We start from the raw sequence: 17,810 nt of genomic DNA, 5'->3' as shown, positions 1-17,810 counted from the left end.
AGAGAGTGTTGATAAGCTCCCCTGCAGAGTTGCCCAACGACATTTGTCTACGACGACAAATTGTACATGTTGCCTGTGACGCATAATAAGATTCAGAGGCCTGATCTTAGGAAATGTTAGAAATATTTACAAGGCAAAATACTTTCTACTGTTTTTTTTTCCTACCAGGCATATTATTGCGTCGAAACATGATAAGTCTGGTCAGCTTCTTTCCCAGCTCGTTCCACTGCGGGGACTGACCTGAGGATAGAAAGAAATGAAGTTTTACGAAACGGGTTTGTTTCTTATAACCTACTGGTATATTATTTAAATGTGAATAAGGGAGAAACGAAGACTCGGAAAAAAAAAAACCGAGTCCCAGATGGGATTTGAACCCACGACCCTCCGTGAACTAGTCCGTTGGTATATTATTTGCACCCTATCAAATGAAACAGCCAAACAAAGCCCTTGTATATAATATCAAAGGTCAAATTCTCCTATCTTGTCCCCATACTTTTCTTATAATAGTCCTGGGAAGAAGATATTAAAATAACAAGAAAATTCACCTTGGGTGATCATATCCTTAATTCTCATGACCTCAGGGGTAAATAGACATTGATATTATAAGGAGAAATTACTGTTAGGGTTAAGTAAACAATCCTACTCTATTGTTATAGTTGCTCTTTACCAACCGTCACTTCTGTCGATCTGTTCTTCAAACAAGGACGACATCAAGGTAAGCACTTGCTGCTCCACTTTCTCCTTGGAGTTCGCCAACTGTTTCAACAGCACCTTGGTTTTAATCATGGCCTCCTCTTGATCACGCAAACCTGGCTTTACATCCCTTCCGGGTGCAGATCCTTGCGCATTTGTGCGGGGAATGGGAGGAGCATCTGGAGACACTGATGTCCTCTCTTTGGTGTCCCTGCCGATGAGTTTTCCCAGCATCCTACGTACTCCACCTGCTAATCCCGTGGGAGATTCATCAGTGGTAGGATTGTACATGGGTAGGCTGAGACACGGCTCCTGGGGAGCTCCCCTGGGGGAGATTTTAATCGAGCAGTCTTTGGAAAACAACTCTACGGACCCCGCCCTGGAGAAATTAAACTGCACGTAATCTTTAGCATCAGACTCTGCAAGCGTCCTCCCATTAGCTTTCTGTCCTGAATCGAGATGCACGTCTAACAGCTGTAAGAAACAGCCAGCATTGTTCAAAAGCGCTTCTTGGGTATCAGCTAAAGCCAGATGACTTTTGACTTTGGCCGGTAATGAACTGTCCGACAGAATGTTTTTCGTTACATCCGGGGTTTGTAAATTTGCCAACAGTTCCATGGACATGAGCTCTGCCAGCAGCACAGCCTCGACATCAGGAGCGCTGCTTCCTATTGGCTGCGACACTTGTTTCTTGAGGCAGACCAGCTCTGATTGGAGGTTGTTCTTCTCCTCTTTCTCTCGTTGAACACTTTTGGAGAGGTTAGCAATCACCGACACTAGCTTTTCGTGCTGTGGAAATTGGACAAACATTTACAAAACTTGGTACAGTGGTAGATGTAGCAAAACTAGGGCTAGATTAAGACGAATTGAACACAAAGTATATACTGAACAAAAATTAGGATTGATAGTTTTTACTAGCTACCAGTGGACGCTTTTCAATTGATGAAAACAAGAGACATCAATACATCAAATATTTACCTAGGAAGAGTAAGATCAAAAGAAGAGGCCATTTCCGAGTTGATTTGAACCTCATTATGAAAGCGAGACTTCGTGTATAGTTTTTATTTTGCAAACATGACTAATTTTCACATGAGAAGCTTTGTGCTTAGCCGCGCTGTAGTAATGAGGTTCAAGGCAACTCAGAAATGGCCTACTGGTTTTAGTTCCAAGTGTAATTCTCCGCACCAACAACCGGAGCTGTTTAAGATTAACGAGACTGTCAAAAGAAAAACAAAGAGTTTCTCGCCGGCGCTTTCACGTCTAGCAGGCCTAAATGAGTTGGTTTCTTTAAGAAAAAGCGTGTCAAAACTTACGTCTTTTCCGGCAAAATTCTCACTCTCTTGGTAGCAGCTGATCGCCGACTTGAGGCGTTGTATTTCTCTCAGATATTCTAGCTTCTCGAATTTGTATTTGATGTCTGCATGGAGTAAAGGGATACAAATAATGTTAAATTAGTGTCAGTGTACAGTTGACGCTTAATCACAGGTTGAGGTTTAAGTTATGGCTTTTCTTACCGTGGTCCTCGAGTTTCTTTGCCAGTCGCTCAGCCAATACTTTGTAGTCCACCTGTTAAAAAATGATATTCACAACAAAACTGAATCTCTCATACCTGACTTCGAAGATACAACTACCTACATCTCTGTTGAATAACCAGTTTTATCTTGGTTGTATGAACTAATAGAGGCTCCCGGGAATTTACAGGAATGTAACATACTCCCATATTTCTAATTGTAGAACTATAGAATTCCGTATTGGTGAAAAAGAAAGACCTTTGATGTCACATGTCTCATGCGCATTACATGTTGAATACTGCATCGTTAGTGTTGCTTATTGTTCGCTCAGTCATTCTATTTTCAGGGAATTCCTTACCTCAACGTTAAACCGCGCAACGTTGGTGATTCTCATGGCCCGCAGACCAAAGTTCAGACTGCACTTTGTCTCGTTCACCTCACTAAGGGATGGTGCGATGCAAATCTACGAAAAAATAAGCAAATTTTCCTAATTAGTTATTTCTCTCACCAAATTCTCGCTAATTTTATCATGGACAAGAGAAAATTGTTTTATTCGCTTCCCAAGCTAACCCTGCAGCTTTTGGGAGAATAATTTAATCATTGTTGCTGACGATTATCGAAAAACAATTCTGTTATTCGTAGAAATTTGCCATTTTATACTACACAACTGTTTTGATGTATGCACCAGAATAAATGATAAGAATCAAAAGTGTTTCCTTACAATGAAATTCGTTTTTCCGTTGTCGCCGAGGCAGTCTTGTAGGAGCCTGGTGAGAGTAGAATTCCTGTATGGCACGTGACGCTTGTGTCCTCGAGCCAGGGCATAAATCACATTCCTGGGGAGTGGGGTGAGAATGTTATGAATACGAGTTATTCGTTTGCTAACTTTGATTAATTTGTAATTCAAGAGTTAAAGCTGGTACAACAAAAGACGCGACCGGAAATGGTTTTTGCTTTGCTGTCAATAAGGCGTATGAAATATTACCTCATATAGTGTGAAAACTGCTAGGGTGTACGTTAAAAACGAACACTTGTGTTTGGTAAGGCGTGGGGAAAACATTCGTGACGTCATGCACGCCTTAAAAGTGATCTCGTACCCAGACCTCCAACTGTCAGGTGGAAGGGAGAGCTGCTAGCTGGGTTTGTGGTAACTAGTCACCTCTCTTATTTTTGATTCGTAAGACGCAGGGGGGCCTCCCTTGTTAAGTGCGTATCCTAACGGAAACATGGCTGGAGAAGCAGTCAATGTATAACCTAGCAAACAAAGTTCCCACACATCTTTCACCTTTTGTCTTTCATCTAAAATGAAGTGAACTTCAGTCTTAAGATACGTCAACCCTCCCTCCCCCCTGGAAAAAATAGAGAAGACACGGGCAATAATAGGCCATTTCCGAATTGCTGTGAACCTCACTATGAAAGCGTGGCCAAGTGCAAAATTTTTCACTGATGAAAATTAGTTTTGTTTGCACATGAATGAAAACTAAGTTTGATAACAAAAACTTTGCGCTTAGCCTCGCTTTCATAATGAGGTTCAAAGCAACTCGGAAATGGCCTATTAGGTGGATTTCCTGTTAAGACGTCCCCCTTCTTTTCTCGCCAAACACGTACACCTCTAATGTAATGGGCTTAACCTCGGAAGTTTAATATATTTGGATAACAAGACACATGGTATTGCGTTTCTTGTCTTCCTACCCCAGCTCAAGCAGTGATGTGTTTAAGTACTTTGCCTCAGTCAAACGTACGCCTTCAGCTTTTGTTTTAGTCAATCGTTCACTTCCGGCTAAATCACATCTGAAAAGCAACCAGCAGAGAGGACATAAGTTGTTATTCTGACTACACTAACACAAGAGAGGATAAAGCTCTTGACTAACACGAGAGATTCTATGTGAAAGTTTATTAAGGATGCGTCAGTCAGTCATCCGATGCAAATTACAACAACAGTATACAGCTTAACGAATAGCAATGTTTCTAAAAATGAGAAATTATGCTACGCCAGATACGAAAAACCACTAAAAACCACCCTTTAGAAGTGGCCAAAAAATATGTAGAAACGTATTCCTCATTTAATACAGCAACACATGACCCCGAGGAAAGGGTACAACTAAATAAGCCTAAACATTATCACAATATACAAAACTGAACAAGAGAAAAAGAGCAAATGTAAAAAAAGAAAAACGAACGGAAAGGACGAGTGACGAACCTAGAATGATCCAAATCTCCAGCCAAAAACCCTAAATACCTCAAGAACACCCCATAACCACCCGCGAACCTCGAAATCAAAACCCACTACAACAATTCATTGTGTTCAACGTAGAACGAACGCATTCCTAATGCAGATTGGAGTCGAGATTGTATGGGACTAACGTTGATTGAATGAATGGATCTTGGGGCGCGTATCTGGAATCCCCCACAGATTTTGCAGGGGCGGATGACGTCATCCCCAACTTGGCAAAGGAGAGAGAGCCTGGGATCGAGGTCATCGAACGCACTCCCCAATCTTTGACTATTAATTACTAGTTTAATAACACTGCATTCCTCAAAATGTCTTTGCAGTAATGTGGCTACAATGCTGCAACAGGATCCCAAGAGCTTGTTAGTGACAGCTTTTATGGGTAGCCCAAGACCAGTCCCTAACGGAAGAGAAGAATTTATAACCCCAGGAAAGAAGAAAATTATTAGAAAAATAATATAACAGTAATGATCGAAATCTGCCATCAAATGATAATGTACTTTACAAGAAACTACTGCGTCATATTTTTATTGATTTTTCCACATTTTGTGTCGGCTCTGACCTTTTTCCCTTTTCTCTAACCTGCTAGTGTCACCCCCCCCCCCCCCCCCCCTTTGCTTCCAATTGTACTGACACTTACAGGTTTATCTTTCCTTTCACGATGAGATCCCCTTCAAAGTTGTTCCCATTGTTAAGCTGCAGAGCAAAGAAAAAAACATTTTTATACCGGACAGACGAGTAGACATTAAACCTGACTTAATCCCAGTTTCCCCTGCCTGACTTGTAAAACGGCCAAACTAAGAGCCCGTCACTCCTGGTTAAACGATGTAGAAATTTGCTTTAATTTGATCCTGGTGCATATATAACCATCGTCAGGAAACACGATGTAAGTAGCTGAACACCCACCCTGTGAATTCTCTGGCACTACGAACATCGAAGCTAATTATATCGCGAATTTATACAGGAAAGACAGACGGTTATATGTTATTCAATAGCGAATTTTCTGAGATGAAAATACCAGTTATTTAGCCAGAAAAAGGCCATAACTAGTCCTTAAGCTTATGAAAAAATATAAAGGACGAAAACACTTGAAACTTGTACCCACCTCTTTCTCCATTAATTCCTTTAGGCATTCTCTTTCATGCTGGTTTACACAAACAGATTAGGATAAAGTGGATTTATAAAATTATATGATTTAAGTCAACAACAGCAATGAAAATATTGCAATCCAATAATAAGGATGCGAAGGTAAACTAGGGAAAATAGTTAGACTTTCAAAGGTCATAGTGTAATTCCTCACGCGATTTGTGGCAAAAAATAATCGCAGCTCGAAAGCTGAATTACTGCTGATATTGAATTTACAACAAACTTATAAAAGATAACCGGCTATATTCATGATAATAGATGTCAATTAATTGGTAAAGAAATTATGATTCAATTACTTACTATATAGATACATAAATATCACATGCTAATACTCATTTAAGAAATAAAACTATAATACAGGTCTTAAGCTTAAACTGCTTTAAAAAGGTATAGAATTAAAATGGTTCTACATATTGCCAACTGAGTGCAGTGAACGTTTGCCAACCTATTTATTTTTCCATATCTCGTTCTACGCAAGCAACTGACTTTTCCCTCACCTTATGATGACTCTTTCTCTCCTGTTTCAGTTCTTTTATGAGGTTGTTGATCGTTTCGTCCACGGCCATGATGGATTCTTGAACAGCCTCGTGAGACGCAGCGGTTTCACTTTGGCTCGGTGGCTTTTCTTTGAAAACAAATAGAAAAAGAGGGAGTTATAGCAAGGTCTAAAAAATTCTAAGCTTTTAAGTTGTTTGATGTATAACTCAAATAATTACTCTTATCAGAGAGCGGTTTCACCGGCGTGAGTGTCGTAAAAACCAAGACTAAATTGATTATTCTGGTCAATCACAGCAGACGTAAACAGCGCAATTGAACCAATCAGAATTCGAAGCAAATAACGGTACATCAACCGGCGTTAAGCGCGGGAAAATAAAACGCGTGCGACCAAGTTATGATTGGTTTTGCTTCTCATTGGTTGAAAAAGTGGCGCGTATTTTGCTAACCAATCACGGAGCAGGAAAGCAAAAGGGAATTACCTTCTTCAACACCCGATATGAAACCACGTGAAATACTTTTTTGTTTTGTTTTGGCAATGCTCTCAATTGCAACCAATCAGAAGTTTGGCCAAGACCAACTGTGGCTTGATCGGAAGCTTTTTCTTTCCTTTGATGCTATTTGCTCAAGTCGCACTGCTCATCGAGTTGTTTGGGTTTGTTGTGGGTGGTTATAGGAATTGTTTTGGTTTTAGTTTCATGGCCTCTTATTTCCATGAAACTAATCTTATTAATTATATGCTGATATGTTGTGTAGTGTCGGTATCACTGATTATCTTACCATTGGCAATATGTGCCTTGAGTCTTCTCTCTACAATCAGCTGCATGATCGAGTGAGATCTGTGAACAAAAAAAGTTTTTTAGCATCTTGCTCTCAATTTGAATTTATGAACATATCGATACAAAAACTGTTAAATCATAAGCATGTTCCAGGCGCAGGTGCTCCGATTTGCAAGCGCTGCGGAAAGGGAATGACTTGCTGGTCTTCCCAGTACCTTCTTCTTTCTACGGGCAACATGTTTTTAGCGCAGATGTTGCCTTTACTTTTGTCTCCACAACATAAACGCACCAAAGTATCATCAACGTATCAAATTTTAGTACTTCGTGGTCATCTTTTTATCTAAAAGAATTCAGAAAAGGCTTGAGTTTTTACCTGCTGGAGTGTCTAACCATTTTGGTCTCTGCGATCACAAGATGTTGTTTTCCAATTTCCAAAAGAGCGAAAACATCTCCAGCGCTTTTAACCTCGTGCTGGGTTAAGTTCGCAACGTAAACTCCTGCAATGCAAAACGATCGAATACAATAAACTGCTGCTGTTCTTGTGATCAGTTATCGCATTAAACCATTTCGTTAACTGGTCTTTCGGTTAGAATTAGAACAGAAATTTTAAGGCCTTTAAACAGGACATCCAAGTATCAGTAAAAGCCGAGACTAACACTTAGCCCTACTGACTGCCAAAAACCTTTCCTTATTCTTATATCTTTGATATTATAGCTCAGTCTGCCTTCTTACTTAGCAGTTAAAGTCATTCTTTCTTTATGTCATCCTGGCCCGCCTAGATTAGCTTTGCTACCGGCGGCGCCAAGAAATTGTACATGTACTGCAACTCAATTCCAAAAGATTGAAACACCCACCCCTCCCCCGAGGGTACTCCTTGGAGTTTTTTTTTGTGTGTGTGTGTGTGTGTGTGTGTGTGGAGGTGTGCGGCTCGGTTCGCCGGACCCAAAATATGTAATTTTCCGGTACCTTTTTTAGGCCTGGCCTCCAAAATTCGTGACCATTTTTAGACCGGTTTCTAGTATTGATACCCGTTTCTGTAAAATCCATACCCGTTTTCAGACCAAAATGGTTAAAACCTTGACGCGCACATACCTATATAGCTTATATATGGGAGTACTCCCCCCCGGACCGCGGGCGTGACACCCAAGCGCCTTACACCTCTCTCCCCCATTGCTCCAAGCTGTTATTGTTTCAACTTTGACTTAAGGGGAAGGGGTGCCAAAACGGGCTTGTTTCGTCAATTGTCTCGTCAATTTTGTCTACAAATGCAGATTGGATCACAGAGCACTTGAATACTTTGCCTAATAGTTCATGTTATCAGCTGTGGTCCACCTTGGTGGGAGTTCGCCACCGAAGTATAAGTCAAATATCGCAATTTTTCTAGCGCTTACGGAGTCTATTTCATCAAGGAGAAGATTTTTTGTATAGAGTTTAGTGCATACCTTTCTTGGGATGTTCTCTGACTGGTAAGTCCACAATGAACCGAGGATTTAAAAGATCATAGACTTTTTCTTGATAAACTTGCAAAAATGAACACATAACCTAGGAAAGATAATTATGAGTCATAGTCGTTAAAACGAACCTTCGCTAGAGTTAAGAGACAGCAGTGGAGGCGTACAGCGGAGAAAGAGCAACAGGAGCTGGGTTTAAGTTCGTGTGCTGAGGCATCCACTGTTATACGGGACAGAGGACGATGGAAAGCTAATTTCCCGCCTAATTCCCCACTCTGGAAGAAGAACTTAAGAGTTTTTCATAGCGTTCATTTGTGAAAACAATGACTAAAAATTTCTTGAGTACTTAATCTAATGCTGGTTTAGTATTGTGCCTTTTCTTTTCGCTTCTAATACACAGTCAATTCTCGCCCTGCGGACACCTTGCTATATTACGGACATCCCGCTAATACAGACAACAACTAAATCCCCGGCAAAAATAAATTACAGACGTTTGACTGAAATAAATTTCACTTACTATCTGGTCCTTTTTTTTCTTTTTTCTTTTTTTTCCATTTCTCACCTTAATTGATATTTCTATATACAAGCGCGAGTAGAATAATTGTTTTGCTAAAAAACAATAAAATAAAAATTGCTAGATCTTGCTGTTTTCACTTTTGAAGAACAACCAGATGACAATGGTCGCTATTTCTCGGGCATGGTATAACGGCTCATATACCATGGCCGCTAAGCCAAACAACTAACTGGAATTGCATTATACAATGATCCTGAGCTTTTAATAATTGTATATATGTAACCGATGCGACTGTACGGAAAGAGAGAGTCATCGAGCGGTGAAAATGGCATCCCTACCTTGTAGGTATGAATCTCATCGCTGTCAATTTTCTCAAAACAGTGTTGAACAACTCGTGTAGTGATACCATCGTCTGACAGCAGAGTGAATGTTTTCCCTAAAATGTTTAAGATATAAAAAAACGAAACTGGTTATCATAAATTCCCTCTGTTCACTGAAGCGTTTTCTACAGAATGAAACAGATAAAGGAAAGTAACGTCCATGATCAAACTCGAACGTTACCATCTGACCATAGTTAATTGAAGGCAATGGTTATGAAACCTGACAAACTTCTTTGTTATATGTTTTCATTTACCTTTTTGGCCTAACAACAATAGAATTTGGTATGTGTTGGAGCAACTGACCAATCGAAACGTTTTTCTTAAGAAATTCAACTGTGGTGTGAAAGTTAAAACAAAGGATTGTGCAGGATCCCATTGTTTTTAATCCACCATACCGAAAAAGATTGCGACTGGTACACTTACTCATAATACCTAGCGTACGAAAACGCCAAGAACGCTCATGGAAACGCACAGAAAAGTTCCAAAAGCTGTAAACCTAGCATGCACAACTTTGTTAGTACAGGGACGAATTTCGCGAAACAAAATATATGGGTTTCTTTGTGAACATTCGCGTGCTAGGTTTGCAAATGTACAGTAGCCATCTTTTTCCTTTGAGTGGATTGAGTGATCTTTTCTTTGCTGGATACCAACTATTGTAATAAAACCGAAACACAAATATAACAATTGCATAAAATGTTTTCAACCTCAGGGTAGTTTAATTCATTTTATATCCTGATGTCGAGCTGTTCGTGGTATGGACCTGGCTTTGAGTAGGAAAAACACTAAGCTGATGCCTGCTTACTGCCTTTCTTCTCACAGTTTGAACAAACGCTGTTTCCCTGCCACCAACCAATTTTTACGTCATGTAACGTCCCTCACCTGTCCCAGTCTGTCCATAAGTTAGTAGAGTTCCTTTATAGCCATTGAGTGCAGCATAGACGAGCGGTTTGCCAACCTTGAGGTACAGCTAAGCGAAAAAAGGACGATGAAATTCATATCATTGTTATGTACTTTTAGGTGATGTCAAAATTACTAGTCATCGTTTATTGTATTCTGCAGTATGTTCGACCAACAGTCATGCGAGCATTGGATCTTTATCTTGGATTTCCAAACGTAGGGAGCTGGAACGAGTCAAAGGAAACGGGGTCCTTATCGTCCTCCTCCCCCTCCCTCCCGCTCCTCTCTACCTGACGCCCACCCTCTCGGGAAGATTTTCCACTGTCTACAGTCTTCATCTCATCATAATTCCAAGATGGCGGCAACGCATTCCACAAAGAAAATACTGGACGTTCACTTGCACCAAAATACACCTGCAGTGCGGTTAACGTTTATTGCCATATGTGAGTTTCCTTGAGGCGTAAAACATTGTCGATTATGCACGTATTGCGTGCCCATGTTACTTTAAGCTTGATTAAACGGCGACTGTGCTGTTTGAAGGGTTGTGTGTAAGTTCAAACTAGCTTTTCCTTCATTTACAAAGGTGGGAGATTAGGATAACTTATATCGTTAGCTTTTACCTCTTGATTAGTGGCTTCTGGGCTGAAGACACCATCGAAGAAATAGTTTGTACGACTTCTTGGATCCAAAACGCGTATCTGATAACGAAAAGAACAAAATAAAATTAAGTACAGGCTTGGACAGGTAACTAATGATTTCACATTTACAGGTAGATCATGGGTCAACAAAACTACGTTGAAAAATCACCGTGCCGTAGGTAACTGTTTTATGTTTCTAAAACTCACCAGTGAGTGTTCTTGATGAATCTCAATCGCATTGACTTCTCGTTTCTCCTTCTCTCTTTCCGTGAATGGACGCACGCGGACGTAAACTTGGATTTTTCCTGCTTCTGATTACAAAAACATAAAATAAAAAGTATACTGATATCACGATGATTCAGCAATCGACACAAAGTCGTTTAATTTTATTCGAGTATGATGCCCAGAGACTGACCAATATCGGACCAGAGTTTCCTTTATCCTAGCACTTAGCTCCTGAATAAAAGTATTTACTTCTAAAAATACTTACTACAAATATCAATCAAAAGAATTCAACAACTATCGTTTAGAACCATTGGACCGACAAATCCTGCAATTCACATTCCCAGAAATTGAGTTAAAGTTTCATTTTTTTTTTTTTTGAATTCTGGAAACGATTCAGTTTGACGACTCTAGACAGTTTTAAAATCTTTTAAACAACATAATTCAATTCAATTCAATTTTATTCACACTTATTACAACGAAATACAATATATTTTATAGTAAGAAAAAAAATTAAACGCGCAGAGCAATTTATTTAGTGATTTTACATTCTACGGAAGAAGTGCGTTGTGGCCAAAGGAGCAAGGCTTTCGTGTTGGCTACTACCTCAGTGCAGTTAAATAAAATAGGGGGAGATAGAATTTATAATACTGGTAAAAGAACCATATTTTAATTTGAACAAAATAGCGTAACCAAGAAAACAAATTCCCGAGTTAAGGTTGCACTTTAGCTGCTTCAGCAAAGTTAACTCAATTGAGGTCCTGGTACTGTCAAAATTACAAACTGGAAAAGCACATAAAGGAACAAAGAAGTCAAAGCGCCACCGACAACTCGATCTCATCAAAGTTTATCCCTTCTCGCCGTCAGAGACTTCTGCTAGCAGGAAAATCATACACATGCAATATCAAGAATAGTGACTAGCTTAGTTTCTTTGTAGAAGGGGCTAAATATTGCGTACAACAATTTTGAAGGTAGTTCGCGTTTGCATTGGTTTTGCTTTACTACGCTCTGTGATTGGTTGGCAAAACTTCGCCACTTTCTCGACCAATGAGAAGCAAAACCAAAACCAATCATAAATTACTGGCATGGCTTTTCCTGCGCTTGGCGCAGGTTGATGCATTTGCTTCTTGTTCTAATTGGTTTACTGGGCTGTTTGCGTCTGTTGTGATTGACCAGAGTAATTACTTACTAACTGCCCTAATGTCAAGAATCTGTCTTTATGAGCGGTTTTCGGAACCAGAACCAAAGTAATTACCATGATCAGTCACAACAGGCCTAAACAGCGCAATGAACCAATCAAAATTCGAACCAAATACATGTAATCAGTGTAAAGCGCGGAAAAGCGCGAGCGAGCGAGTCATCATCGGTTTTGGTTTGTTTCCCATTGGTTGAGAAAGTGGCACGAGACTTTGCCAGCCAATCACAGAGCGCCGTAAAGTAAAACCAAAGCAAATGGGAAATTACTTTCACCATAACTGAAAAACGTTCTATTTACTTCAGCAAGAATAGAAAGATCCTGCAGTCAACTAGACAATGAAGCAATTCATACTAACCTTTTCCCTTGCTCATATCTAACGTATATATTGGCTACTGGAACTGACTGCAGACCAAATATAGCTACATGCCACTGATTTCTCACGTCCAAGGGCCTGGTGTTCGCGATTGGCGAAGGCTGTTATTCAGTGGTTTTGCCATTTCTCCAAGTTCACATGGCGACTGTCCTTAGGCCTGGAAAATTATTACAAACAGACTAAAATACTAACAAAGAGCGTAATGTGACATAAATAAAATGATTCCAACTAGTCGTGATTGATTTCTTTCTAGAGCTCCTGTTATTGCTGTTGTTGTTGTTTGTTTAAAAAATGATGCCAAAATATATGTTAGTATTTTATGTGCTAATTTTGGGAAGACCCCTTCACAAAATTGATATGCCAGTAAAAACAACGGCAACAACAACAACAACTCTTGCTGAGTGATAACAAACTAACAATCAAGCCAGCACACAAATTGACGCTATTTTAAAGACGGTGTATGCCTCATACAGATGTATTTTTGCACAGTTTATGACCATGCGGGAAAAGTACATCTTAATTAGCAAGGTATTTTGAAATCTGAAAAGAAAATTGGGGGTAACCGTGCATTTTTCAGAGATAATTAAGCCGCAATAATTCTAAAAAGTTTTAAAATACAAATCAGTCTATCCAATTGTTTTCAAAATTAAAGCTCGATATCTCTGAAAAATCCGTGGTTACCCCTAATTATCTTTTCAGATTTCAATAACCGGCTTACCAAGATAGTCTTTTCTCGTATGGTGGTCATACACCGCGCAAAAATACTTTTGAATTACTAAGAAATCAGAGTTTCTTGGAACATTCCGACAGTAGCAAAAGGAGCCCCGTCCCTAAGCTCGGATTTGCATACGTAAGTATAAGTGTTGGTAAGGAACTGACTCCTGTTTCTATGTTTTTATTTAAAAGAGAAAATAACTGGTAAAAGTACCCGGTTATTATACTCTTTTAAACAGGAATCAAACTAAAAACGTCAAAATTAACGTTTATGCTAGCCTGAAGTCACACAGATTCGGGCAAATTTTACCTCCTTAATAAAATTTCATGGCGGTCAACGAGCAAAAAGGGCTGAATTTCAAGTTAATAGTGTAATTATTTGAAATCATAACAATAAAACAATATTTAATTAAGGAGGAAACTCCACTTGGCAAAGCTTGGCAATATGATCCACTTAAAGTAAAAATACAACGTAGAAAAATTACTTAGACAGAAACATTGAAAGATATAGGATGAGAAAGCTACAGATATAATGTAAATAAAATACATGTGTTCTATTGACATAAAGCGCTCTTAAAAACTTTTAAACTAGGTGACAGTCTTCTTGTGATTTCAATAATGTTCCCATCATAATACTGCGTAAAAAAAATAAAACGTTGTTCGTCCTGGGTAAAGGAGGTGAAGATCCCTCCGTCGGCGTACGCTGTAATTGTGAGCTATTGTGGATAAGGTGGCATTTCTTCCTAATTAAAAATCAAAGTTTGCGAAATTATTAAGGCACTTGTAGATAGCAATACATCGATGATATATTTCATGATGATGACAATCCACAATCAAAGTTGACTGCTTTCATGTTTTCCACTTAAAATTCTGTTTGGTTGTTTTGTTTTTTTCGTATCCCGAAGCAAAAATATAGACCAGCTTTATATTTTTACAGCTTACCGATGAACACCTGTTTTAGCCACCTTGCAGTTATACGAGTCGTTCGATTAGCCTTTTGAAAGGCGCTAACTTGTTTACAGTTACTCAAAAATTTTCTTTGCTGTTTCATGAACGTTGAGGCAACGAAGCGCTTCGTTCGTGGCCAGTTTTCTGTCAATTTTTGCTAAGATACGTGACAGAACAAACGCAGAAGAACAAAGCTTGCCGTTCAAGGGTAAAATTTCTTGAAAGCCACTGCTTTGTAGCGATCATTAAAGTTTAAACACTAGTTATAAACGACTTACCCTTTGTGATTGTCAACGTCGAAAATACTGGTCTTCTATCGGCGGTCTATATTTTTGTCAAGTTTTCATTTCTATTAACTCACAGTCTTAAGATTTTTGACAAGGGATATGACTTTTCCAAGCGTGTTCCTAAATTTACGATTGCCGCGCTGTTTCCTTGCTTAATAAAGCTAACTTCAAGCAATCCCTTTTAGCAATCAAAAGGTTTCTTTGGATCATTGGGTCAAATTGAACGCTTTTACTCACCGCTGTATTCAGCGAAATAACTCCTCCTCCCAGCTAAATTTTCTGACAATTCATTGGATTAAATAAGTTCAAAGACGGCGTTGTTTGAATTAAATAGCGCTTTCACAAACGAGCAACTCCGACTCTCACGTGTTGACCGGCAAACCGGGGATTTGATAGAGAATAAATAATTTAACGAGGTAAACTAACAACGCTGTGAATTCCTGGCGTGTGGCTAATGTGTGCCATGACTCTATTATTTTTTGTTAGTTCTAATTCAAACAGGGGAAGCTAAAGCCGGTTCATTCCGGTGGAGTTTGGAAGTCAGTTATTTAGACCAAAATATGTCGTTTCCGATATCCCTTTTCAGACAGAAGCCATTTTTAGACCTCGTTTCTAGAATCAATACCCGTTTCTGTAAAATCTATACGCGCTTTTAGACTTTCAAACCAAATGGTTCAAAGCGATAACCTTTTTTTTTTTTTTTTCACTTAGCCTCGTTTTGGTAATGAGGTTCTCAGCAACTCGGACATGACCTTTCAGCCAATCAACCTCGTTCCCAGGGCCAATTTGCAAGGGAGAAGCCTGGGATCGAGGTTGCCAGCCAAGAAATCGTCGGCAAGTTTTTCAAGTTGTTAAAAGTTTATCGTCAGACAATTATAAATGCGAACACTAGTTTCGTTGTTAAAGTAAACTAGAGGCCGTTGTTGCACCTCAAAATGTATGAATTACTGTCGCAAGCATATATGTAATACCAGAGGCAATAATAGTAGTAATTCAACGCCATTTTCCATTGTTTTATTTCAACTAAAATTCTAGCGTAAAGAATATAATTATATACAATATAAACTTGCAAATTGAAGATCTTGGTATAGCGACTGGGTAACTGAGGTAAGCGATATGAGACAAGTCTCCTGTATTGCTTTAAATTGAACGTTGTGGAGAACAACTGAAAATATGAACTGCAATTACTCTGGGCCCAGTTGTTCAAAGTCCGATTAAGCTAATCCTGGATTAACTTGAAGTTTGATTCGAGTTTAATGGCTGATCATCAAAAATTCTTCCAAAGACTTTGTCCCTCAGTTTTGACTTTAGACTTGTCTTTACCATTAGCTTAAAATTAGATTTTAAAAACATTTTTAACGAGCGCGATTTTAACCTCGGTTAACTTTTAATCGGGGATTAGCGTTAATCAGCTTTCGAACAACCGGTCCCTGACAAATAGAAAGAAAAGAGCCACTGACTTGAGCCTTATATCACAGCGCAACCCCTAAAGAGAAATGACCTCACGTACTGTTGCATTTTTCAAGAATGCGACAATTGGTCTCAGAGGTTTTTGTTCCTCTCTCTAATCAAACAAGATTGAGCCGCGAACCGACGACAACGAGCTACAGAGCGGCGGGAACACTCGTTGTCATTGCTTCGCTCAATTTCTTAAACGAGGAGAAAGAAGTACTAAAAGAATCCTCTGTCGTCACATGTTATCAAAGATATCCAATTAGTTTTTTTTTGTTTATAATTAGTTGTTGCACTGAGCGACTTTTGAATGTGTTACAAAAGGAGAACGTGATTGGTTAGCTGTATTAGAATTTTTGCGCGGAGGGACTGAACAATGGTGATAGGTAATCGTCCTATGGTACCACTTAGGGTGTTAAAATCTTAAATATCCACCGTTAGAATTATGGCCGTGCCTTTTACCATTAGGATACATGACGCCGGAAATGATTCAAATTAACATCAACACTAACACGTACAAGCAAATGAAATTTTATGGCAAATACAAAGAATGAAACTCCCTTTCTGCAGAAGTGTTTAAGCAAAGCTCCTCACAGGTACGCTGAAACGTTCTTCATGTACTTGCAAAGTGCTTTCTAAGAAAATTTGTAAATAAAGCCGGGCTGTAATCTCAACTCCCCTAACCGGTACAAAATAGGTACTGTTTAACACATAAAAGTTGAAATATAATTATTGGCTCCTCCACAGGAGAAAAAAAATATTTAATTCAAATTGGTAGTTTCCAAGGTAACGTTATGTTATTCTTGACTTTTCGGCTATGTCCTCTTCTTTAACTTAGCATAATTTTTTTATCCTTATCTTTTCGTCTAGCAGTTAAAAGCTCGTTTTGTACGGCTAGCAAATCAGACAAGAAGGTCCTATATATCTTCCTTCAATAGTATTCCAAAAGGCGCTTGCATGTTATACTCTGTAGAATTATGTAGTCAGCTTGGCGAGACCTATGATTTGATTAAAGGAGAAGTATTATGGAGTTTTTGATATCTTTTGTTAAAAATGATGAAATAAGACCTTCAACCAGCTGTCAAATAATTCTAGGATGACGAGTGGACAGAAATCAACTCACTTCTTGAAAGGAACAACTCGTGATCTGTTCTAGCGCATTTTGGAAACAAAAACGCAAGAACTTGAAAAACATTAGCCTAACATTCAATCCATACCGGCCTACTCTGTCTCTGGCTAGAGGCGCTAATCGACAATTTTATTGCACTGGGGTGATAGTTTATAACAAACTTGACAATAATTTCGATGTTTCTGCTGACAGACAAACATTTTTGGGTTTTGAAATGACAGCAAATTTGCGTGATACTTCCCCTATAAGCCAGAGGGTATAGAATGGAAACATCTGAGACTCATGGAGTCTCTGGAAGCTTTTTCAAACGATGATGTGACTGACTACCTCATTTAAAGACGGTACCTCCTAATTCCAAGGTATTTGTGCTCTGTTTGTAACTATGCGGGATAAGCAGATCTCAGCAAGGGATATTCAAATCCAAACGAAAATTGAGGGTAACCATGTATTTTTTCAGAGAAAATGAAACAACAACAATTCTAAAAAGTTCTAAAATACAAAACAATGTGTGGGATATTTTTCCAAGTTGAATTTTAATTATCTCTGAAAAATTCGCGGTTACCCCTCCACCCACTTTTTATTTCAATGACATTTTCTAAGATCTCCTTTTCCCGCATAGTCGTAAACCGCACAAATTACCTTTGACTTACGAGGCATCGTCCGAAGCAAATCAGCGTTTTTCTCCTACCATCTCGCGATGCGCAGAACGTGTGCGCAGTGGCAAAAGGAAGCATTCTCCTTAAACGAAAATTC

The 17,810-nt window shown here is 39.0% G+C and overlaps 1 protein-coding gene across 1 annotated transcript in view; it reads right to left on the bottom strand.

Annotated features, from left to right (window-relative positions):
* The window catches only part of LOC146473350 (uncharacterized), a 28,217-nt gene extending 13,400 nt beyond the window's left edge, over positions 1-14,817 (bottom strand). The window contains exons 1-19 of the mRNA XM_085118603.1: positions 14,735-14,817; positions 12,510-12,706; positions 10,942-11,045; positions 10,717-10,794; positions 10,079-10,166; positions 9,158-9,255; positions 8,297-8,396; positions 7,228-7,351; positions 6,856-6,914; positions 6,078-6,205; positions 5,540-5,578; positions 5,075-5,130; positions 3,897-3,995; positions 2,926-3,040; positions 2,563-2,667; positions 2,208-2,259; positions 2,007-2,110; positions 672-1,482; positions 166-240 (exon numbers count right to left, since the gene is read on the bottom strand). Coding sequence (XP_084974729.1) covers positions 166-240; positions 672-1,482; positions 2,007-2,110; positions 2,208-2,259; positions 2,563-2,667; positions 2,926-3,040; positions 3,897-3,995; positions 5,075-5,130; positions 5,540-5,578; positions 6,078-6,205; positions 6,856-6,914; positions 7,228-7,351; positions 8,297-8,396; positions 9,158-9,255; positions 10,079-10,166; positions 10,717-10,794; positions 10,942-11,045; positions 12,510-12,525 — 2,251 coding nt within the window. The 5' untranslated portion in view covers positions 12,526-12,706; positions 14,735-14,817. The remainder of the gene's footprint in view (positions 1-165; positions 241-671; positions 1,483-2,006; positions 2,111-2,207; positions 2,260-2,562; positions 2,668-2,925; positions 3,041-3,896; positions 3,996-5,074; positions 5,131-5,539; positions 5,579-6,077; positions 6,206-6,855; positions 6,915-7,227; positions 7,352-8,296; positions 8,397-9,157; positions 9,256-10,078; positions 10,167-10,716; positions 10,795-10,941; positions 11,046-12,509; positions 12,707-14,734) is intronic.
* Between the last annotated feature and the right edge of the window lie 2,993 nt (positions 14,818-17,810).

The sequence above is a fragment of the Pavona decussata genome, unplaced genomic scaffold (genome assembly GCF_977016875.1).
Source record: "Pavona decussata unplaced genomic scaffold, jaPavDecu1.1 SCAFFOLD_94, whole genome shotgun sequence".
Classification (NCBI taxonomy): Eukaryota; Metazoa; Cnidaria; class Anthozoa; order Scleractinia; family Agariciidae; genus Pavona; species Pavona decussata.
The sequence above is the reverse complement of the archived record's forward strand: the minus strand, read 5'-3'. Positions and strand labels throughout refer to the sequence as shown.